The 25,931-nt window shown below is 38.2% G+C and overlaps 1 protein-coding gene across 1 annotated transcript in view; it reads left to right on the top strand.

Annotated features, from left to right (window-relative positions):
- Rsrc1 (arginine and serine rich coiled-coil 1) overlaps positions 1-25,931 on the top strand; it is a 275,985-nt gene that overhangs the window by 232,534 nt on the left and 17,520 nt on the right. The window contains exons 8-9 of the mRNA XM_041659536.1: positions 5,426-5,547; positions 7,296-7,363. Coding sequence (XP_041515470.1) covers positions 5,426-5,547; positions 7,296-7,363 — 190 coding nt within the window. The remainder of the gene's footprint in view (positions 1-5,425; positions 5,548-7,295; positions 7,364-25,931) is intronic.

Genomic DNA, 25,931 nt, shown 5'->3' with positions numbered 1-25,931 from the left:
TTGAAAGATGATACTATTCAATAGTTCCAGCTTCTTTAAGCTAGTATTTGATAAAAACAGAAACATGTCACCTACCTTAGAGAATTGTCTGTCTACTTACCATAGTTAGCCATTTATTTCAGTCCACAAGTACTTAGTGAGTGCCCTCTGCATGCAAGACACTGTTGTGGAGCACCGGACTGAGCTCCCAAGGTCCCAATGAAGAGCAGAAGGAGGGAGAACATGAGCAAGGAAGTCAGGACCACGAGGGGTGCACCCACCCACTGTGACAGTGGGGCTGATCTATTGGGAGCTCACCAAGGCCAGCTGGACTGGGACTGAATAAGGATGGGATAAAAACAGACTCTTTGAACATGGCGGACAATGAGGGCTGATGAGAAGCCAAGGACAGTGGCACTGGGTTTTGATCCTACTGCATGAACTGGCTTTGTGGAAGCCTAGGCTGTTTGGATGCTCACCTTCCTGAACCTTGATGGAGGGGTGAGGACCTTGGACTTCCCACAGGGCAGGGAACCCTAACTGCTCTTCAGACTGGAGAGGGAGGGGGAAAGGAGTGGGGGAAGTGGGGGAGGAGGGGAAGGGAATTGGGAGGCGGGGAGGAGGCAGAAATTTTTTTAATAAAAAAAATTTAAAAAAATAAAATTCGGCCTTGGATAGTATCAGTGTAGTAAGTAGGCCCAGAAACCCTCAAGTATTGTAGCACCCACTTCATGACTGAATGTCCTCATCAGTATTTTTGTCCTCAGATTTGTTCAATAATTATGATAAATAAAACTACCAATCAGCAGATGGGAAAAAAAACAGGTTGATGTAATTTTTTAATGATCTTGTTCCAGAAAATATTCAAAAGATGGAAAATTTTAAAATTATAAAATATATTTTTATTACTGCATGATTTGATGTGATTATGTATAATAATCTGATTTCTCTCTTTATAATATAAATCTTAATTCAAGTACATTCTTCAACTCCTTAAAGTATCCTGGGCATGCATTCCATGCTAAGAGTTTTTTATTTAATTAATTTTAATCTCCCTGTCCTCCCTCCCTCACTCACTCTCCTTTCCTCCTCCTCCTCCTCCGCCTCCTCCTCCTCCTCCTCCTCCTCCTCCTCCTCCTCCTCCTTCTCTCTCTCTCTCTCTCTCTCTCTCTCTCTCTCTCTCTGTCTCTCGTGCACGTGTGTGTGTGTGTGCACAAGTATGTGCGATGGGGTGTAGTTTAGGACATTTGTAGTCAAATCGATGCTCTTATAAGGAACTTGTGGTATTTGCTCTGGTTTTATGCCTTATCTTTGTCTTCTTACTTTTAAGAAATAGTCTATTCTATTAAAAGAGACCTTGGACTTTTCAACAGATGGAAGTTTATCTTGGATCAAAACAAAGCTTCTGTTTCAATGTATTCCTGCCCGAAGGCAGGAGACTGGACCAGAAGACATCATGCAGGCCCCTTGACAGACCTGTGTTTTGTGTGTGTTTAGTGAGCTGAAATAGAAGGCGCTTCTAGTGCCATCAAAGCAGCGGTGGCTATTGACATGCTTTGTAGGTTATTTTTGCTTTTGTATTGAAAAAGTGGCCTTAGAAGGTGGTAAGCAGTGCAATACTTTAAAGCTATTGCTTCCCAGCCCTTGAGAAAAAGTTCTCATTTCTGCGCTTTGTAGTGATGGTGCACCTGCATCGTTACTGTAATTGTATTGCCAAATCAGGTGTGAGATTAGTTGTTGGATGTTACATGTAATCTGCACAGAAATCAAATTATTTAACCTCGAAGCCCACAATACCTCCTCCTGCTGGTTTGCTGTTAAATATTCAGTATTTTCTTGTCATGAATACAAATGGCGGACAAATTAGAATCTACAGACAGCTGACCTGAGCTTCAGATTAGAGACTGAGGGGCTTGTGCTGTTTTAAATGTTTTAATTATCATACTCCCAGTAGCCAGTTGAAGGACACACATAAAATCATTTTTTAACAAAAGAAAAAGCAAGGCTCCTCCTCCTCTTAGTGCAAGGGTTTGGGTCTAATTGTGTTGCGCTTCCATTAGAGCGATGCTGATCTGCTGCGTGGGATCAGGTCTATTAGTGGAGTCATTTTTAAACGCCAAGTATCTCCAGTGATGTTTCTTGTGCTGTTTTTGCCTTGTCGGAAGGATGATGTATAGTCCTCATTTTATTTTGGACAATGGATCTGTTTTTGTGTGTGAAGTCTAATTTAGACAACAGATCTGGTAGCTTACATTGCATGAGGTGAAATGTGTTGAATAATGGACTGATTTCTACATAACAGCTTTTATTTACATTGGGAAAGAAAGAAGCTAGGTGAAATAAGCTACAAACAATTGTTCTGGGAATAAAAGTATTTAATGTGTGCTAGTTTGGGTTTTATCTTTGAATAAATAAAATTTTATAGCTTAATCAAAACTTTTACCATTTAAAGTAACAGGAAGGTTATAATGTAATTAGACTGTTGTGCTAGTTTATAAAATATTAATGGATATTTATAGAACAAAACAATTTTAAAAGAAAAATGTCAAGTAATTTTATTAACATTTTTATCAGTATTAATCTGGTATCTATAGTCTTGCATTTGCTTTTTTTGTCTCTTGTATATATGTTGGTGTAATGTTGATTTGATTAGTTATGCCTGGCTAGTAAGCGGTGAAACATTTTTATATACTCTTGGGAAATAAATTTGGCAGAAAATCAGCATGAGTAGATTTAATTATCACTCTGAGACCTTTTCCTTTTCTAGCCTAGTGATCCTGAAACTCCATGTGTCTCCCAGAAATCTGTGTGGACGCTAAGCTTCGCTTCCCAATTTGTTCTTCCATGCAATGATAAGCCAAGCAATTACTGGTTTATTGATTTTTCATCATGGCAAATTTAAAGTTGATTTTTTCCTGAAAAGGCAGGGGTGATTAAGTGTTTCCCCTCGGTTTAGTACAAGAGAGCTGTGTGGCAGAATCTAATATCCTGAGGTCAACCTCTGCAGGCAGATAATACGGTGTCTTGGCCACGTGCTAAAGAGAGAAATCAGGACTACAAATGTGATAGGATATGTGTGGAGACAGTTTAATTTGCTCCATTTATATGAACAAGTCATGTGGCACATGCTTGGAAAACACCATTTTCAATGGGCTCCGAAGTAAGGCCCACGTGGGCAGAGAGAGAGTGAGTGCAGACAAGGACGGTGCTATTGGTTGTTAGGGGAATTTCACTACCATTTTTAAATGAAAATAGCAAACCATTGAAATATAGGATTTTCAAAACATGAAGTGAAATCCACATTTATTATTGGGACAATTTGCTGGACTGTAAAATGCAAAAATAAACTGCGGTGTAAGGAAATGGTGATTAGGCTGTGCACACTAGTCTTAAATATGTATACATGATAATCTCTTCAGGCAGTGTTCTGGCAGAGTATATTTTATGCTCTATGAAGATACAAATTTCCCACAAAATATTCCGTGCTTGGCTCCAAAATTATTTTTAAACACCATGGACAATTTTTTAAATAATAATTTTTAAATTGCTTATATATATATATATGTTTATAAATCGGAATATAGATAAAGAAATAGGCATGATTATGAGAAACTTAAAACATAAAAATGGTAGAAAGTGCATCAATAACTTGAGTGAATATTTGCCATAGTTTTAATGTAAAATTCAAAAGGTCTAATTTTAGACTCTGGTACAACTAAATGTATTTGGTAATCAAACTAGAAGATACAAGTTCTTGTTTATCTTGTTTATCTGAATCTTTTATATGGCACTAAATATCATACCAAAAATTTCACAAATGTAATGCACTCCCAAATCTCCGAGGTCCTTTCCCAGCGAATTGAGTTCCTGATCAAGTCCCTTCTCTGGATTGGAAGGAAACCTATGCCTCTAGGCCTGGGTTACACATTCCACTGAGAAACTCCCTTCTGCTCGGCTCAAGTGTGCGGGCCCTGTGTGTGTGTTTTCCCCTCACGTCTGACAATGACTGTCGAACCACATACTTAAAATTGGTGCCTATGTCATCTCAATATCTATTTCTAAATACTTGCAATCTGTCAGTGTTTAGCACAGTCAGTGTACCTAAGCACATCATTTTCCATAGAAGTTGATCAGATAGTTGTGATTGTCACTAACTTTAGTTTTTATTTAAAGATGTTTTCCTCTGAAACAATAAATATTAGGAAAACATTGTGTTTTCAATGAGAAAAACTTTCTCAGTAAATATGTCTGTATCATATAAAATATTCATAGAATACTTAAAAGAATTTAGTCAGAAATGTTTATTTATGAACATCAAAGAAAATAATCTTGTCTTATTGTAAGTACTTAACTATTTAGTAGCCATCCTGCTCATCATGTCCCTGGGTTTTTTAATCCGTATGGCAGTAGGTACCTGTCTCTTCCCCAGAGCTATTATTAGTATTTTCAGACTAAGACAGTGCCAATGTATTACTCTTTAAAGGATCGTTCCTATCCCAGCTTTCAAATAACCTTTAGTTGACCTAATCACTAACTGATAAATCACAGTCTGGTGTCTGCTGTCTGACTTTTAGTGTTGATTGAGCTGTAGTGACCTCTTTTAGTTAATGGTTGTTCAAAAAGAGGGGTCAGTATGGAAACATGATCCCTGCCTTGTTTTTTCATTCATATCCTTCTGTTAGCAAAATCTCCTATCTGTTGCTGACACCATGTTAAATGCTTAGTACTATGAAGATAAATTAGACAAGCTACTTATTCTTTAATACGTGTGTGTGTGTGTGTGTGTGTGTGTATAGTTTGTGACCATTAGAAAGATATGTCACGTACATAAAGTGTGAAACAATGTAGAAATAAGCTTTCGTAACAAAATGCAGGTAGACTGCCTGTGAAAAGGGAAAGATTACTTGTAGGCAAGAGAATTGGGGAATGCCTTGAAGAAATTGCTTACATTTTTCAAATCTGTCAATAGGACCAATCCTGGGATAAACATATATAGTAGATGGTAACAGGGGATGGGGGAAAAACTATTTTGCTTTGTATTTTTGCTTATTCCAACTTCCTTTGCTAAAATTAATTCCTGACCAGGTTATATAATTATATCCTCACAATAGCCCTGTGAATAAGCAGTGTTCTTGTTTTATATAAATTGGGCAAGATAAGTGATTAACTCAAGATCCTACAGATACTAAGTAGTAGAGCTGGAACCTGAAATTCTCCTTCTAACCTTATATCCTAGATCCCTTTTTTATTGATTTTATTGTGTTTGTTTTGTGTTTTTTTCTACTTTGCATTTATGTAGCATACATAACAATTGGATCTAGATCTTGACTTCCACAGCAACCAGTTCTGAAACTGACCAGTGTTTCCAAAAACAACCTGAATCAAAATAACCTGAGAATAATTTTTAACACATCTAGATTTCTAACGCATTGCACTTTCCTTATAGAAGAATTTGATTCCAAAAACTTGCATGTGTCTAAAGTGTCTCTGGTGATTGCAGTTTGCTTCATGCTCTTCTGCATAAATGCGTGCTGGAAAGAGCTCAACCAGAGTGACTCACCACATAACGTAAGAGTGAACGGCTCTGTGTGTAATCCTTTCCTTTTTTTCTCATTTCTTCCTTAAGAATTTTTTACAATAGATTTTGATCCTGTTCAAGCCTCCTTCAACTCTTTCCTGATCCAGCCCCCTTCATCATACACCCAAGTGTGTGTGTGTGTTCTCTCTCTTTATTTTAAGCTCATCAAGACCAATTTCTGCTGGCCACACACTCTTGGATATGGTCCCTTCCCTTGGAGTGACCTGACCTAGGGAGCCACCACACCCCAAAGAAAACTGATCCCCTCCTTTTAGAACCCACCACTGATTGTTTGAATATTTAACTGTATGATTTTGTATTTTTCCAGTTTATTTTTATTTAAATTTTATGCAGTATATTTTGTTCATATTCCTTCCTCCCCAACTTGCCTGAGATCCTCCCCATCTCCCTACCCACCAGCTTCATGTTCTTTCTCTCTCTCAAAAAAAAAAAATGAAAATCAAACCAAAAAAATAACAAAAACAACAAAACAAAAACATACATAGCAAGCAAGCAAACATGGAGTCTGTTTTATATTGGCCAACTACTGTGGGCATGGGGTCTCTCTGGAGTGTGGTTGATATACCCAGTAACATTGAAGAAAACTGGTTTTCCTTTTCCAAGCGGGTTTCAATATCAAATAGCTTATAGTTGAGGGTACAACTCTGTGTCTACTTCCCTTTCTCAGTGCTGGGATTTTTGTCTGGTTTAAACATGTGTAGATCTTGTGCATGTTGTCACAATTTCTGTGGGTCCATATGTCTGTCAATCCTGTTATATCTGGAAGATGCTCACTCTTTGGTCTTAAAATTTTTCTGCCTCCTCTTCCACCTCAATCCCTGGTCCTTAAAATGGGGGAGTTTGATAAATATATGCCATTTAGGGCTAGATGCTCCAAAGTCTCTCACTCTACACATTGTCCAGTCATGAATCCCTTGGTTAGTTGCCATCTACTGCCAGAAGAAGCTTCTCTAGTGAGGGCTGACCAATGCTCTGATCTATGGGTCATTCGTAGTCATTTTATTTCTGTGTTCCTGAAATATATGCCCTATATAATCTCAAGTTTGTGACCGCTTCAGTGGCACCAGTTGTGGATTCTATCCCATGGGATGGGCCTTGGATCCAATCAGAAAGTGGTTGGTACTCCCATAGCATTCATGCCACTGTCACACCACATATCTTGCATTGTTCTAGAACACAAGTTCAGTGGATGGGTGATACTGATGATTACTTTTCTCCTCCAGTAGCACTGTGAGCACTAGTGAATAGGTATGAAGCGTCTGATATGCCACCAGCTTGATTTCTCCATTTGTGATGAAATAAGTAGATTGTATCTTCAGCAGTATAGTCTTACCATCTGGTTGTGGAGGGTAACCAATAGCCTGAGATATTTGAAGAGGGAGATCCTGTGGGACCCCTTTAGCTAATGACCTAACAAAATATAACCCATTCCTGACACTGAAGGTTTAACTTGATAGCATAAAGTGCGTATTTGGGACATTCTCTCCCCTACTATGCAGTGACTCCTGTTAAATTCCTCCATAGATCTATATATTTTAAGAAGTGTCTACAATGGTAGGCTTCCATGTGGCTTTTCAAAAGGTCTTCAGTCTTAGTTGTCCCTCCCTCCATTCTTTCCTTTATCGTGCTCTCCCAGCTCCCTCTCCTCTTAATCCTTTTATTCTAACTTCCCTTTTATCTCTTAGTAACACTGTACGCCATTTTACTTTTTCCACAGGACCTCCTCCTCTTCACCACTTACTCCCTTACTAGCTACCTAACCTCTCTGGCTATTTTGGAAGTGCAGTAATATCCAGCCAAAATATTTACAAATTCTTAAACATATATTAAACTGTATTTCTTTATTATAAAAGCATAATTTTGTTTTGTTTTGTTTCCAGTGCTGAGGCAATTAAGCTAATGCATAACTTTTTTTTTTTTTTTGAAAGGGAGTCTCTGTGGAGCTCTGGCAGTCCTATAACTCACCATTGTAAACAAGGCTGACCTTGAACTCACAGAGATCCACCTTCTTCTGCCTCCCTAGTGCTGGGATTGAAGTAGTGCACCACTATTAGTGGCTAAAGCATAACTTTTAAAATTACTTTAATAGCTTTGGAAGGATAGTTTATCTTACTGTCCATTTCAAGCCACCAGACAGCAGTTGAACACTAATGTCCTGTCTATTCAGTGGTGAACTAAGTTGTTATTTTGGGCACATAAAGTGTCAGTTAGCCCTCCACTGACTATCAAGAAGTGTTCTAAGAACCACTCAAGGATGGGAAATGAACCCCTCCTCTGGTCTACTCACACATTAGATAACACTTAAGAAACTGCTTGTTAGAGCAAGGTATGGTGTTGCACACATATAAGCTCAGCACACCAGAGCTGGCAACAAGATCAGGAACCCAAGCTCATTCCAGGATACACAGCAGGTTCAAGGGCAGGGTGGTCCACTTGAAACCCTGTCTCAAAAAAAAAAAAAAGAAAAGAAAAAAAACTGCATAAAATGTACTAACTGATTATCAAAACATGGGCTGGCAGGGAAGAGAGGGGCTTGGAATGCCCTAATGCAAGGATGCCTTGGAAATACTATTGTTTTAAAGTTTGGTTTTCATTGCTATATAATAATTGTACATGTTCATGAAATAGAATGATGTAATGCTTCCCTAATTGTTTATATTTATGGATTATAATTGTGATTTGCATCTTTGTAGATGCACACCCATTGGGTCATGCAATTTGAAGTTTCACAAGTACTTCTGATGACAGAATGTTATTGTGAACGAAGATGTGGACATAAAAGCCTAAGTGCACAGATTAGAAAGGATCATTAGCGGATGGGAAGAAGTTCTAGAAATACTATAACCAATTGAGTCTCTTGTCTGTGTCTTCTATCTGTGCAGGAGTGATATATAATAACAAATAAATTTAAGTTTGAAAGAGTTCTTTTTATAACCATAAAATTTGAATAAGTATATTATGAAAATAGTTTAATAAAACCTACTTTTACTTAGAATTATATACTTCTCATACTTGATACTTAGAATTGTGTATCACAATCAGTGACATCATAGATTTTAGTATCTACATCATATTATTTTATTATTCTCTTTTATCATTTGATCTCACTGTAGTCCTCTGCCCTGTCCAGCTCAGATAAATGACTCTGTGGCTATAACTGACAGGAAGATGTTGTTCAACTACTGCTAAGTATATTAGAAATTATAAACATTAAAGGGAGCTGCTCTAATATTGGAGAATATCATGATGTTTTTAGAAACTAGCAAAGTGTCCTTTATAAAAATAAAATAACCTAATAATTTTTAAAATAAAACAAAATTAATTTTCTTTTGACATGTGAAAGAGGCCATTGCCATATTAACCTCTGCTGTTATATATGTAGGTTATTTCTAACTATGTTAAACCAGGAGTTGAGTCCCTCTGTTTAACACTTTTTAAAGTACAAGTTAACATCCTGCCTTTATCTAATTGCTATCAAAGGCATTAGCCTATTTGCCTCTAGCATGATTCAATTGTATGAGGTCATGCAGCCTGACTATAATAACTTAAAGTGCTTCACTTGGTGATAAGAAAATATATTAAAATGCTCTCAGGTTCATTAGTTATTGCCTAAGGTCAGACTTCTGGTTAGTCCATTTACTAAAGTTTGTTGTCAAAGCCATAAGTTGAACTCATGTTTGTAAATCTTTCAATATAAGAATCATAATGAGTCCCCAACTTGTATTCTAATCCCTCTTTTCCAAAGTTGGTTATTCTCATTTCTATCACTGTTAGAGGGGTTGGGAATAGATTTAATATCCTCTTGTCAATTAAAAATATGGAAAAGTTGTTTTCTTTGGTTTTAATGCAGGTGACTTTTTAACTTTTAGCAGAAAAGAACCTGTATAAATAAGAAGGCACTGCGTCATTTCATTCTGACTTTGAATTCAGATCGCTCTGTATTCTTTCCTAAAGGACCAGATGAGAGCAGGTCCTCCAAGCCCACCCTGTGTCCCTCATGAGCAAGTGTGGCTTCATTAGGTTCTCCAGCCTCCCAAGAGGCTCTCTCCACATCTGCCATTCACTGTCATCTCTGTATATGTAGACTTAATCTTTTCATTAACATTTCACAAAGAAAAGAATGTGGGACAAATTAAGAAAACGTATAGAGCGATATGAAATAGTTTTATATGCCAGTGTATTTTCAAGTTTTTAGAAGAAATAAACTGATAGGAGAGCAATAAGTATTCCAAATTATGGTATTTTATAACAATATAATAGATATAGTATTTAATATATATGATAGCTATCTTCTTATGTAAGAAATTATCTTAGGTAATCAATCTGTAACAAAACTTTAATTTTCCTTTGAACAATTATATATTTCAACACAGCTGTAAGTAATCTCCTGTTACTTTAATATAATTTTAATAGATAAAAATGTTAAGGTGATTTGATAGCAAACTAAGGGAAGAGATTGATATCTTATTAACCTTCTGAAAGATAATAAAGTTTCTGAATTGCAGGGTATTGCAATAATTGTACTAAAATGAATGTCTTATCAAAAAAATGAATGAACCTGTCCTGTCAGAGAAAAATTAAAGGGAATTATTGAGAAACTATTATTGAGTTACAATGAAAATAGTGCTGTGTTTTTTTTAATAAGAAATCTATTTTACTGCCTTAATTTTTAAAATGATATTTGGAAACTTAATTATTTTCATTTAATTATTAAAATTGTCCCAAGTACTTTTGCACTAATATGCTATGCAGACAAAAAAAAAAAAAAGCCTGATGTTGTGATGGGAGGTTGTTGAGGTTGTGAATTCATGGACAGGGTGTTTCCATGCAGAATTATTTGATGTTTTTGTTAAACTGACTGGGTAGTAATAGTTAATTAAGGGTGGAGTGGATGTCTGGATTTAAACGATAAAGTTTTTGTAAGTGTTCAGTTGCTTCGGTGTTGCGATATTCTCTCTTTTATCTGGAATGTAGTTGTAAAGAAATTTCAGTGCCTTGTGTTCTTGGTTCCTGCTTAGCAAACAGCAGAGAAAAGTGACAGGCCCATCAAGCCCCAGAATCTGTACCTCATCTGTATATTCTTGTTTGCTTTTGTACTCAGAAGACTCACCTCAAGTCGATGGCATTTTGCCGATGAGGAGACCAAGATGTGGAAAAGAGAATAATTTTCCCATAATTACTTGTGTAGTAGATCCAGGGTTCTAACACAGCGTATGTACTCCATGCCTGTGTTGTTTGTTTGTTTTAATACAGTTTCTCTGAATCAATTTTTTTTAAAACAGAGTCAACTTCGTTCTTTTATTTTATTTTATTTTATTCCATATCAACGATTAAAGAGACAGGGCCTCATGCATGTGAGGCCAGCGCTCTACAACGGGTTACATTCCTCACTCAACTCAATTCCAAATGATAGTTGGCAGAGAATATTTCCATTTAAACAAAGCTCACTAGTCATTAAGTCAACAGATATTTAGTGAATACTTATTAAACACATATCACCAACTTAAGCATAAATGGGCATTTTATAATCTTGCTCTGAAAAAGATTCTCTTTAAAATTTAATTCTATGAATGCCTTCAGCAATCTACACAGAATCTTCATTTATCCTGGTACATGCATTTTCTTCACAGAAGGCAATGTCTTTGTGAATTATCCATGCAGCATTGGGATCCTGCCTTTGCGCACACTGCCCCCAGTCACTCAGGAAGTATAAGTAATAGACATGTGGTTTAATGGCAGTTTAGGTTAAGGATCAGCAAGCTACTGACATTTGGTCACATTTGTCCCACAGGGTGGTTTTAAAATAAAATGCTATTGGAATAAAACCACACTCATTTCTTTGTAGTGTGTGATGTCATTTTTGTACTACAGAGTCAAGTGGTCACAGCAGAAGTTATGCCTTACACAGCCTGAAACTAGTTACTGTCTTGCCCTTTGCAGCAAAAGTTTGCTCACCCATTGGCTTAGGTCAACCTCACAAAGTAGTTCTAACACCAAAATACAATGTGTACATACACACACACATATCTATAAGTGTGATATAGGTAATATCATTCATAAAGAAAAGAATTTTGGAAGTATCCTGTCCTTTTGTGACGTTTATACCAACCATATTCTTTGCCATGGATATTAAATATTAATGTTATATCCCTAATAATATTTCTAGTAGTACAATTAGAGCTTAAATTTATTTATAAATTGTTATCCTTTCTCTAGATAAGCACTTAACCTTGTTTTTATTTATTTGACTCATTAACATACTTGTGAGATTAAGTTTCTCTTTAATCAATATAGACCAGTAATTCTCAAAATCATGTAGACTAAAGTCCCTAATTAAGGCATCTGGGATGGGAAGCAGTAGTTTTGTTTTTAACAGGTACTTAGCTGATACTGCAGCTATTGATCTTAAACCACTGTGGTAGAATAAATTTGATAGTAAAAAGTAGCGGGGACATTGAAACTGGTCACTGATTTAGCCTGAGCTTTGAAAATATATCTCCTTTACGCAGACAGTCCTGGGACCACTAGAGTACCAAGAATTTTTAGTGGAGATGCTGAAGAGTGCCCGCATACATGATAGCCTCACACGTGGGATTTGCAAAGCTTCTAAAGCCTCACTCAAAAGCCAACCCATATTTTGGTGCTTTTCTGCAACTATGACAAGCCTATTAGTGGGAGAGCCTTTGTGCAATAATAATTAGCCTAGTTAATGGTGGACAATAAGGGTGAAATTTCTCAGCAGGTAAAGGTACTCATTGCCACATTTGAGGGCCTGAGTAAGCCCAAGGACCTACACAAGAGAAGGAGAAAACTAACTCCAAAAAGTTGTCCTCTGACCTCCACTAGCTTTCCATGACTTTGCATGGCAACACACACATGCACACAAAGAGATAGATAGATAGATAGATAGATAGATAGATAGATAGATAATTCAAGAATTTAGGGGACTGGATAGGCCTCTGTAAAATCAACAAAGAGTGAAAATTCAATAAGGTGGAATTTTCAATTATACAACTAAGGACAGTGAGGAATCACATATAAGAGTGTCAGCAAAGAATATTTCAAATGAAACAAATGAACAAATACAAAAATTGGCTCATGGGGAAAACAGAAAGATAAGGGGGATGAAAAGGCAAAACACAAAATAGAATATATGCTACAAAATGTGTAATAGTGTAGTTAAAGAATTACGCTAATATACAGTGAAAATGGAAAGAGTAGGCAGATTAAAGGAGTCTTTATGGCTTCTTAGGACTTTTTTAAAGGCCCAAGTTCACATACTGGCCTTTCTGTTTCCTGGTTGAATAAGGTTGGTTGTATCATCTAACCTCACTGAGCTTCAGTCTTTAAGTAAAAACTGAAGAAAGCAACGCACCTCACACAGGGCTTTTTATAAGTACTGAGCGTATGGAAGCGCCGTGAAAAGTTCATCTGGGTGTGAGCTCAACACTGTGTAAACAACATAATCCTGACGGTGGAAGGAAGCAGCGTGAAAGGCTTCCATAGTTAAGACTCGGGAACAAAAGTTCGTTAGAGGAAAGAGGTAACCACTGCTGTCTCTGCTGAATTATAAGTTTCTCAGATTCCTGTATTTGCTGTTTCATTTCAGTTCTGAGGTTTGACCTTTAAATTTCCATTCATTTATACTGTTTAGACTTTTGAGGTTTTCATTTGTCAGAATTGTGAGCTCTTAGGTATAACTAACACAAATATTGATGTGTAGCTTCAGCCTATTAGGTATCAATGGAAATCAGAAAATCAATAAACTTAATAGCTGTTCATTACCCAGTTGATGCATTCACAGAACTCTGTTGAGGACTGTCAGTGAATAATCAATTCAGTCAACATCTATTACCAGAGCACTGCAGAACTTTTGTATAATACACTATTTTATTTATGACTTTATATAGCTACTACAGCACTTTTTATGAGGCCGGCTTTGTCTTGTGGGATTCATGTTGCTTATAACTGTGGTCACTGGATGCACCTGTCATGCTGAAGGTCTTCCTAGATTAACCCTCGCTTGACATAAGACTGCGCTAGCTCTTACAGCAGCTTCCGCTGGAAGGCTAGTTTTGGGTAGCAATTCACTGAGCATGCTGACAGTTAAGAGTCCCTACTGTATGCTAAATAGGAGTACACCTTCTTTGATTACTTCTGTATTATAGCACCTAGTGACTCAAAGCATACACTGCTGTAATCTACAGAGTATGAAATAAATGGTACGTTCAGAGTTTAAGGAAACTATTGTACGTGATAAAGATTTGAAGAAGACATCATAGGGGTTGGTATTTGTGCTAACTTTTGCATAGGGAAAACTCAGGTCGGTAAGACTGGTTGATAAGCATCTACCCTAAGGGAAGAACTCGAAAACTGTAAACAGAATTCAGTTTTAGCATTTCTCATGATGTTTAGGCTAAATGAATGTTTTGGAAAAGGCAAACTCTAAGGTAAGAGTCAAAGAAAAAAACAAAGTGTTGTGTAGATTAAAACTAGGAATGTCTGCTGACAAAAGAAGCAGCACACGTGAAACCTAGAGAAGAAAGAACCTGGTTACTTAAAGAGTTAAGAGTGGAATGCAGTTTAGCATGGCCGAAACTAAAACCGTGTGTTCCGTGGACACTAACAAACCCTCCTTCAGCCAAGTCTCAGCAGTGTGTTAACCACCACAGGGCTGTCCCCTGAGCAGATTTTATAGCTGCTGTTAGGAATGGCCATTGTATAGGAAAAGGCTTTCGTGGCAGCATCCTCAGGGGAGGAAGCACTTGAGGGAAGTATGTGGTCTTTGTATATGAACTAAACTGTGAGACCTCCTGTTTCATAGTCAGATTAGGATTGTGTTCTGAGGACTGAAACAAAGTCAGGAGGGAGCCTTTCAACCCTGCTTTAGTTTTCTTTTCTGTTTGTTTTTGTTTTGCTTTTGTCTGGAATATCACGTCTGTGTTGTCTGGGGTGGCCTTGAACTTATTTGCTCAGTCAGCCCTGCCAAGCTTTCTGGGTAGCTAGGATATCAGGCTTGGGGCCTCACACCTAACTTTCAGACTTCAACCAAAAGCTTTTCCGTGTGAGAGTTATTGTAATAGCTTAGCTTTTAGTCTAGTGCACTAAATATTGTTGTAGGATTTTTCTTTTTAAAAACACTTTATTGTTTTTTCAGTAAGGAATTGTAAATGGTTTGGACTTTAATTCTGAAAGTCTTAATCAGTGCTGAGCCTACAGTCACCAGATTATGCATGGCCCCTGTCAACTAGTGACTAGTGCGGTGTGTTCGGGCACCGCTGTGTCCCACCCAGTCCTCTTTGTGTCCTTACCCTTTGTTTCTCATCGTTTTATTTCTTTGCTTTTCATGTCTTGCAGGGGGAAGGGACTGTGCCTGTTACATGTGCCTTTCTTCTCTCTTCCTCTGTTTATCCCATATCTCATTCTCCTTACTTAACTATCCATAACATATTATGCTTTATAGTATATGTAGTAGAATATATATATATATGCCGAATAAATGTCACTCATTTCCCTTTTGAACATGATTTGTACCTTTTGGATATGTTATATTATTGACATAAATTATTTAATATTTGCATTACTCCTTTTACGGACCAATTATATATATATATATATATATATATATATATATATCAAATTACATATGCATCCAAAATTGTTCACTAATTTTACTCCATTGAACCTAAGAACAGGTGAGAATAAAGCAGTAAGATGATACTTTCAGTGTTCATTATCAGTGTTTGCATTTGCTTTTTATAGAGATTAAGTTGGACTATTTCCCTGCAGACTCTATAATATAAAGATTTCTTGGAAGAAGTAACTACAGTGAGAGCCTACTAGTTGCTTTCTAGCTGTGTACTACTCTGTAGGTAATAACACGATCACCTAGCTAGCATGCACCTGAACAGTCAGCTAGGACAGTACCACTTCCTAGCTGACTAATTTACCATTTCTTTCATCAAGTAGACATATGAAGCCGTCCATCTGCTGCGTGACAATATTCCTAGGGAGACATGAGTAGAAGTCTATTGACCGCAGATAGGGAACTGGCAACAACTGTTGTCGGACCCAAGTAGGGATACTACCAAAGTCCAACTTGGTGAACCCATGAGTTATTGGGGTTACTTACTGGAGTATAGGTAAGGGGCTACTTACAGGAAGAGAAATGGCTCAAAGTCAACTGAATGATCCAAACCCTACCCCCAACATGCCATGGTTCACAAAGGCAGGAGTCCCGGGGAGTTCACTGAATCCCTTGCAGGCCACTGTACTACCTGGAGAATAGCTCTTGAGCAAGTCAGCTCAGTTGGTCTGCCTCTTCCTGTTCTTAGTGGCTCAAGTAGTTTGAGAGTCTTCTAGCAACTCTCCTTGTCTAAGAGACTGTATCAGCAGTCATTAGGAGACTAGCATATCCCGTCAGTTTCAGGGACTTTCTAAAGCCTTTGAGTTGTTACTTCCTAAGATTAGTGCTTCCCTGCAGGATGGAGGGTTTTGTCTCAGAGTAAATTGCTACACAATAGCACACAATCCACTTGTCTTTCTCCTAAAGGAGTGTTGCTTTAACCAGCATGCCCTTCCAACTGTAACTTGTCATAATACTCTAATAAAGCTGCTTGCTTTTGTTAAAATCACCAATATTTCTGTTTTGCTAAATCTAGTGAAATTATTTTCATATTCTGCCTTCTAGCAACATTCAGACTATCTCATCTGTTTTTCTGACGATCTTAGCCCATTTTTTTTCTACCTAGTCTCCAGAACTCAGACCTCTGCTTTCCTGTTTTTCTCCTTAGGTAAATTTGTCATTTTCGCCACATGCTTTCCCTGCTCCTATTTCTACTGCCAGGTTATTTCTTTAGGCTAGGCTTTCTCTGAACTCAGACTTGGGAGACTTTCTTTCTTTGTTTTTTTTTTTAATTTTCTTTAAAAACAGGTATCTCAGGCTGTCGTCTTCAAAACTGAACTTTGAACTCTACCCCTAAGTCTTTCTCATATAATGACAAGGCCTTCATTTGTCTAATTGCCTAATTCATCAACCTGAAAACTAACCTTGATTCATCCTTCCCTCGAAATTTCTGTTGACTCTACATCCAAAATATGGATCATGTCTCACTTGGAGTCTATCTTGTAAGAGCCTCATAGCTCACCACTCCCTTCCTTTGCTGCTATAGCAGCAGCCACTATAGACCAGTGTTCTGGGAAAGTCTTCCTGAGAAGCTGGGATTGAAGGTAAATCTGATAAAAGCCAGGACTTATCATCCAAAGAGAATTCTTGATGGAGGGAACACATCCTCTATAAGGTGGAGAGCGGAAGAACCATAGAGCAGACAGCATAACTAGGAAGGGGTAAAGATTTGGGTGAAGAATTTAAAAGGAACCACATTAGCAGAGGCCTTGAAAATACATCTTAGTTACTGTTCTATTGCTGTGAAGATGCACTGTGACCAAGGCAAATCCTATAAAAGAAAATACTTGATCAGTTTCAGTTAGTCCGTGATCATCGTAGCTGGTGACAGGTAGGCAGATACAGGCTAAAGTTTACATCCTGATCCAAAGGCAGGAAGATACTCAGGGAAAGGGGGCAGAGATAGAAAGACAAAGAGAGACTTCAAAGCCAACCCTCAATGATACACTTCTCCAACAAGGCGAAACTTCTTAATCTTACCTAAACAGTCCACCAGCTAGGAACCAAATATTCAAATATATAAATTACCATAGTATGGGCATGGAGTTTGAATTTTATTCTAGATGTGACAGGAAGCCAATGGTGAGTAATAAATTGAATTTATGGAGTGGGAGAGAAAAAATAAGGCTATGGTAGATGAATCTAGAGACTGAAAAATATACCAGGACCAGAGCTAATGATTTAGGGGGTCATCAGGTATATAATTTAAAAATCATAAGATTTAGATGGGTATGAATTAACAGTCACCTAGAGAGTGCATGAGCCTTGGTATATCCTAAGGTTTACAGGGTCCAATATAGAAAAATGAGGCATTGCAGGCAGTAAAGAGAAGGAAAACCAAATGTGTACCCTGTCATGAAGTGATGGAAACAGATGCAGACCCACACACAAACATTAGGGGGAGCTCAGGGGAACCCTGCAGAAGGTGGGGGGGTTGGGAAAGGATTGTAGGAGTGAAAGGGGTCAAGGACACCACAAGAAAACTCACACAGTCAACTAACCTTGGGTTCACAGGGGCTCACAGAGACTGAACCAACAGCCAGGGAGCCTGCACAGGACTGACATAGACACTCTGAATCTATGTTACAGTTGTGTAGCTTGAGCCTCTTCTGGGATTCCTAACAGTGGTAGCAGGGGCTGTCTTTTACTGGCTCCTCATACTGGGTCGCCTTGCCCAGCCTCAATACATGGGGATATGCTTAGTCTTACTGCAACTTGATATGCCATGTTGTATTGATGCTCATGGGAAGCCTGCCCTTTCCTAAACAGATATGAAGGAGGAGTGGATTCTGGAGTGGAAACAGGAAGGGGGAAGGGACTGGGAGGAGAGGAGGGAAGGAAAACTGCAGTTGGCTTGCAAAATAAATAAATAAATAAATTTCTTTTCTTAAAAAAAAAAAGGTTTTTCTAATAGTGAGAAAGGAGGAAATAGAAATGTGACCTTTCTTCTACAAAGTAATTTCAGAAACAATGAAACAGTAACATTTAGGCATGTGTCTAGAATTTCCTGTAAGATTATTTTATAAGAGATAGAGATTTTACAAAGTTTTCTTCCCTATGAAGAATAGTTCTTAGGCCATAATGGTTTGTCTCTTCAATATTTCATCTCCTCATTCAGCAAGTACACTAGATTTCTTGTAAGTGTTTACTGTGACACAGATACTATTCTTTTTAGACCTTAAACCAGATTGTTTAGACACACACCCACACGCAATATATACAGTGGTCTGACCCATTTCTATTTGTGTCAGAATTCCAGAACAATCAATAAGACGCTTCTCCTCAGTCAGGTTCTCCTTGCGCTTCCAGCTGGGCAGTGTCTCTGGGTAGAGACACAAAGGACCAAACACGTCCTCTTAGCAGTCATCACCTGCAGGAGCACTTAACGTCAGTGCATTCCGCCTCTCTGCAGTTCGATACATTTGATCAAAGACGTTTTGTTGTCAGTAATTTTCGTGAATGTGTGTAGTATACACAATTGTGAGGTTGGGGCAGCAGGGAGACACTGAAACTCACCTTCTAAATCCATTTCAGAGCATTTTGGTCAAATAGCTTTCTGGTATGTTGGACAGTAATTGCTCCCAGGGACTTGTTTTACTGTCTGGCTAATCGCTGTCTCATTGCTTCTGGATTATTGACCCTCCGTCCATCTGGCTGCCAGGATCAAGCCCTGAGTCAGCTGGTAAAACCTCTTCTTGAAATGCTTAAAATTAATTGTGGATTTGCAGTGGTTTCATTGTCAAATGTTTGTTTTTAATGTATACTTTGTAATGTGATAGTCTGTGATAATTAAATGAAGTTGAGTAGTCATGCGTGTATGTGTGCGTACGTAAATACGTATATGAACATGTAGATTTAGTGTTATGGATCGGGTGCTATCTACATTTGTCACTGTTTCTCCCTGACGTGGAGTGACATGCTTACCCGACTCAGTGGGGCTCCCTGACTGCACACTTTGAGTCCTACCAGTGGATGCTGTGTTTCAGAAGTCTGCAAGGTTTCCACTTCTGCGGGCTCCTCACAGATGTCTGTGGAGACTTTGAGATACTCACAGAGTGATTGCCACTAACACTGCTACCTTGTCCTCTCCAAAGATGCCCTGTCATCTGAACACCGGTTACTTATCAGTGTGCGCTATGAATCCTTAGCATTCATGTGGAAAGTGTTGGTCAGTCGCTCACAAATTATATTGCCCTGCCTTGAAACCATAGCCTAGAGATAGCGTCTTCCCACCCCCTTCCCAGCAGTTGTACCACGCGGCTCAGAGCTGTTGAAAAGACTCTGCTCACCCCACCACTTTTCTTAAACTGTCCTGTGAAGCACGAGTGATAAACTGAGTCAGAAATTGGAATTCAGCCTGAAGGTCAGAAAAGCAAAACAGCCAGCCACTGCCTCTTACCTCTACCTCGGTCTGAAAATGGCAATTCTGCCTCCAGGAATCTCAGAATGAGATTGAGAGCTGTCTCCTCCCGTTTTATAATCCTCTCTACTTCTAGGATTAAAGGCATGCACCACTACTGCCTGATTTCTATGGCAAACTAGTGTGGCTACTGGGATTAAAAGGTAAATGTCATTGTGCCTGGTCTGTAAGGCCGGCCAGTGTGGCTGTTTTACTTTTCTCATCCTCGGGCAAGCTTTTTTTATTAAAATACAGATGACATGTCACTGCAGTCCTACCTGCTTTCATCTGCAAACCCCCCTGTTCTATGCTAATCCCAGATTTTACCGCCCATCGTTGTTTCCTCCTCCAAGTCTATCAGTCTACAAACACCTGCTCTTTTCCATGGAATAACAAACCTGTCCCTGGGAACAGAGGGCCACACTGATGCTATAGTAACACAGTATCCCAACTCGGAAGAGTGGAGTGTTCAATGGTAAAGTTTGAGTAGCAATACAATCATTTGTGAAACTCAAACTTAGAATAAACTTTTCTGACATAATTCACCTATAAACAGAGCAGAGCTTCCCTGTTATTTGTTTCACAACTCAAGGTATTGTTTTTATCTTGAAAAATATTAGCAAATTAATGGTCAGTATTGATAATACTTCATTCCAGAAGCTGATTTCCCTAAAGCCACTGAAGAAGGACTAGAAAGTTCCTCATTTCCTATTTTTTAGTACCCTTCCCTTCCTTATACCCTGTTCCTTATCAGATCTAAGTTGTTGATTCTGGCTAATGTGAGGTCTGGCCTTGCTTTCTTTACTGATTTCATGATGTATTGTAACAGCTTAAACATTTTTCTTCATTTTTATAAAGGATACAATCATTTACTGATTTTTTGCTACTCTTTGTCTTAATTTTTTAAATGAAAACTATTGAACAATTTTGCCAAAATATGTTAATTTTTAAAGATCAGCTATGCATACAATGCATATGTCTGGTTTATCATATTTGTGACATCATCAAGGAGAGAGTCAAGCTTATCTAAAGTTATCAAAAATAAACTGAAGAAAATAAGACTCATTCTCCTTGAATCAGCCTAATTAATTGTATTAAACATGGGAAAACAGTCTATGATATCAGGACTTATTTGTATAAAAAGTTTCATAAATAATACTTAAGGTGTGTACAATAGCCTAAAGACATATTTAAAACAGTTTTTTAAACTTCATAACTCAATGATAGGAATATAAGAAATATGATTTTTTTAAAAAAACAAAAGGGCATACATTGAACATATATTTCAGTTACCAAGTGGCCAATAATGTATAAAAAAATTAAATATCATTAATCATCCAGAAAGTACACATTAAATCAGCAATAATATCTCACTGTATGCCAATTAAAATACTACAAATGTTGACGATATTGAACAACTGTGTCATATACTTTTGGTGGGAATACGACAAAGTGACATAGCTGGTTTTTTGTAGTTTTGCAATCCAGACTGGCAGTGCAAGGACTTGAACCCAGCACTTCAGACCTTAGTTAAACACTCTGCTGTTGAACTACATCCTCATCCAACTTGCCAATTCAACATACATACCATAGAATCCATCCACTCTAATGTTAAAGTAATATTCACTAGCAAGAGAAGCAAAGCGCAGAAAAACGTCCCTACAGGACATTGAAGTGACTCAGGAGGGTTACATTGCTTGCCATGCGTATCTGATTACCCGAGTTCAGTCCCCGTAACCCATGATAGAAAGAACTGTCTCTGAAAAATTTTTCTCTTACCTCCACACATACATTATGACATATACATCATACATATAATAATAAAATTTAAATTCCTTAGAAAAGTTTGTCCATGAATATTATGGTAATTATATTACACAAAAGCAAAAACATCTTATATCCACTAATGAATAAACAAATGGAGAAAAGTATAGTTATCCATATGCTAGAATTCTACCACCACTAAAAGGACACACTAAAACATATAAAAAACAACGTGGTTTTGTCTCAAAAGCATCCTCAGTGGAAGAAATCAGATACGCCATTTATGTCAAATTCTCGACACTGCAGACTACAGTGGCAGGAAGCAGGTCTGTGGTGGCCAAGATAGGGAGGGAGACTGACTGAAGAGGGGCACAAGGACTTTCTTGGTGACAGTGAAGACACTGTCTACCTTAATCATAGTGCTACCCAGTGTGGGAGCTAGCAGGATAATGAGCTAGTACAGGGAGTCACTGTTTATAAAATGTCAGAGCATTTGATCCTCAAAGCTGTAACTTTTGGTAATAAATTATATCCCCTGTTTTGAGGTTCAAGTCATCTTTCGGTCTTTCATTTCACTTGCATGATTCCCTTACTACACTAAGTGATTCCTTAGTCTTTGCATCTCTGACAATGTTTCATGGTGAATACCCAAGGTGATGTATGTGGCTATTTATATACTTTGAAGTTGTATACACAATGTTGGTCTCTTAGAGGAGGAGGGGGATGGTAACAAATGGAATAGCATGCTGTATTTACCCCCTCCTTAAAAATGCTATAATGTATTACAGCATTTTAAAAGAGATACTAACGGTAAGTACTTAAAATTACAGCGTTAAAGTAAGCTTTATTAAGGCCTACCTTGACATTGTGAATGTTTTCCCTAAATTTCTGGGTCCAAATAAAGCATGTGTGTACAAAACTAAAATGGATGAGGATCCATAGCTTTCTACTGATGGCTTTGATGCTCAAATACAAATACGTTAGGTTCCTACTTCTGATATAAAGGCATAGTATCAGGTAATTGCCTGGCCCTGTTCTCACTGCTCCTGATCCAGGTAAGACTGTTTTATCTATCAAAAGTGAAAACAAAGAGCTGGTCAGGAAAGGACACATAAGAAAGCAAAATCCAGCCACCATCATCTCTCTTCTGTCCTAAAAAGTGAGCAGTTGGGATGTTTCTTTAGTCAGCTCTTGAGTGTGCTTCCCATCGCCTCCTTCAGCCTCAGCAGCATTGGGGGAGCCTTGCAGCTGTGTGATTCAGCACACCCAACATTCCCTCACTAAACTTTCCTGCAGTAGTCTTAGTGCATGCCAAGCATAGCTTGCAAACAGAGGCAAAGGCATTGCTGCAAGAGCTGGGCAGGCTAGAAATAGGTTTTCTGTCTTCTTTACGATGAGAGTAAACATCATTAGGGCTTTGGGAGATGGGACACAAGTGTGTCCTGTTGCCTTATTGGAAACAGAGAATTAAATGCATGTGGTTTGTGTAGGCTCAACGTTTATTCTGAAAAATATGTTTTTTTCTTTTCGTCATGATCTTCTAATTGTCCAGAGCTTCCCCTTTACATGATATAAGGCCCTGGAGTTACCCAATATACTTCCAAGCATACCTTTGGATAAATGGATCTTTTAGTCTTTGTACTCTTCACTTCTGTCTCGTTGATTTTTAAGTTCTATGTTTTTTTAAATTAATATTTAGGGTCAGAGGTATAGCTTAGTGGAAAAGAGCTTACCTGTCATGTACAAGGCCCTCAATTTGATCCTCAGCACCACCAAATAAATCAATAATATACAGATTTTAACCTGAGGCAGTTATCCTAGGCAGTGGACCTAAGGATCTTGAAACTTAAGTTATCCTGTTTTAAGTAGTTGTTCATGTAAATGTTTGATAGGCCTTTGTTAATATTCCTGTTTTCCCTAATTTGTTATAAAAGGTATAAGTTTGATACAATAATGCACTGCATTTTTATCTTAAATCACAAAGATATCTTTCTATTTAAACCTAAATGTCAGTGTGAATTTGTGAGATCTTATTTTTATATGAATACATGTATTTTATAATGTCTGTGATATATGTCTGTGTTTATTATAGCTATATTTGACTATGCTTATATACACCAAGATTTATATTAAGACTTTAGAAAAACAGGCATAGTCACTCATGGATATTAGTTATATATAAAGGTTATTGAGGATGCAAAGATATAAAAGATAGAGGAACCTAGTAATTGCCTTTAAGATCAGAGCACAAAGCATTAGTTTGGATTTTACAAGGCCAGCCAGCAACAAAAGAGCAGTAATTTATGAGCTCAGCGTAAAAGAATAGCATAATTGCATTAAAAATTAATGCTAATGAACACTAAAATGGGGAAGGTGGTTATGATGAAAGTTTGTATTCATCTTCCCTGGTTTGAATGATGGCTAGTGGCTTGATTAATGGCTTAATTTCTATCAATTAGCGGGGAAAAGTCTCCTGTGAGACAAGGGTAAATTGAGCATTGAATTACATATCTTGCTTTTGTGTGCTAAGAAAAAAGAGCTGCGTATCTCTGATATTAGCCACAGTGACAAATGTGGTGTGCCCCGAGATGTCTGCACCAGCTCTCCTGACAGGCGGGCTGTGTGTGGTTATAGGTGTTGGAGATGCCTGGCAGACAGCATTCATTCTGAGTTCCTTAGAAACATTCAGCCTTCCATCTACAGAATTTTAATTAGAGTCAATAACAATTCTGGAATTAAAATGGACAGCAGACAGTACCTGCAGGTTCCTTATTCTGATCTGCTAATCTGGGTTCTTCAAGTTACATGCGTTTCTTCTCCCTCGTTAAAATAGAAAACTCCAGCAGCCTTACTTCTACTGGAATGATTATTTCTTATCATTGCATTAAAGGAGACTTGACTCCCAGGTTTACCGCATCTCGAACAAGGATAAACTAATGGTCTTTATACTTGTACTGCATAGCAACCAGATTCATGGAAATTGCAATTGTTTCTCTAATAGCGCTTGTTGCACCGTAAATAAAGAACTCTGATGTGAAAATTTTTCCTGCTTGGGTTATTTGTAATCTCAAGTGAGAAATGCTAGGCTTTCAGAAACTGTTTCTTGTTGTTCACTATAAAGATTTTAAGAATGTGACATAATAATTCTTTCAAAAATGTTAAGTGTAAAAGATTCTGAAAATAAATTTCTATAATCCATGTGAAGATAATGCCAGACGAGCAAGACCATGTGTACATCTCTTCTCCAGGTAGAGCTGTGATACATTTTGCTACATTCAGAGTGCAGAATAAGCACAATCCCACATATATTTGTTATCTTAGTAAATGCATGGAGTAAGGGGGAAATAAGTTCCTTGGTGTAAGAACGGTAAATGATTCATTTTAGAAACAGTGACTAGATAACAGGCCAGGGATCGGATCTCAGTTCTGTCACCACCTAGCCACATGACCTTGGTTGAGTTACTGATGGCCCTCAGCTTCTCATTTTGCAGTGAGAATGGTAATGTTATCCCAGCAGTTATACGTAAATGTGTGAAGTAGTTAGTCCAAAGTGCCTTAAACCTAACCATCTGTTGCTGCCAGAATAACACATATGACCATTTAAATGAAAACTAGCCTCCATCATGTCTCCCACCAGAAAGATGTCACAAATAATAACCAGAGCAAAGGGTTTTATGCATGAGACCACAGCAGATTTTCTTTAAATAAACAGAGATTCAACCACTTGAGGTATCATGCCATAGGAAGTGGCAAAACCCCTCCATCTGAAAGTATCGGGTGCTAGCAGCTGTGACAATGGAGTAGCCTCCCCATTCACCCACTGCCCTGGTCCACTGTGTGCACAGGACTACCCTCTAGTACTCCTATTCCCTGTTCTTTCTCCAAGGCTTTCCTGCCACACCACAGTGCACACCACGGGATGAGTGAACCAAAGCCAGGTGACGCCTGGTTGGATTCAAAGCAGGTTGGCGGCTTCAGCAGCTTTAGTACTATAGCCGAGTGGCACAAAGCGTATCTATAGTGCTCACTTACTGAGTGAGGTTAGTGATCTACAGACCTTGCACCGAGCACAGATATATACTTTTTCATCTCATCCTTCTCTGCTGGAATGTCAGTGTGTCAGGGCGTTCTTCCTTTCCCTACTCTAACATAGCTCCCCTGGCTCCCTCCTGACCCCGCCCTCCTCTATTTTTCTTGATATTAACTTGTCTCTCAGTGAGAAGAACATTCAGTTTCTAAAGCCAGGTGTGCAGAGCAATGGTTGTTGTGTTGAATGTGCTCAAATACTTGAAAGGAAGAAGAGGGGTGGACTCTCTCCCTCCTCTCATGCCACAAGAGAGCTGAGACCTGCACAGCATGTGCCATTTGTCCAAGGAGACGACAGCTTGTGAAGTTTAACACAGGCAGTCAAAACCCACAACTCCTAAAACTATCTCTGCAGTGACTGGAGAGATGGCTCAGTGGTTAAAAGCACTGGCTGGTCTTCAGGAGGGCCCAGTTCAACT

The sequence above is a fragment of the Microtus oregoni genome, unplaced genomic scaffold (genome assembly GCF_018167655.1).
Source record: "Microtus oregoni isolate MIOR12 unplaced genomic scaffold, Mior012 000010F_ref0000083, whole genome shotgun sequence".
In the NCBI taxonomy this organism is placed as follows: Eukaryota; Metazoa; Chordata; class Mammalia; order Rodentia; family Cricetidae; genus Microtus; species Microtus oregoni.
This window is presented reverse-complemented; position numbering and strand designations above follow the sequence as displayed.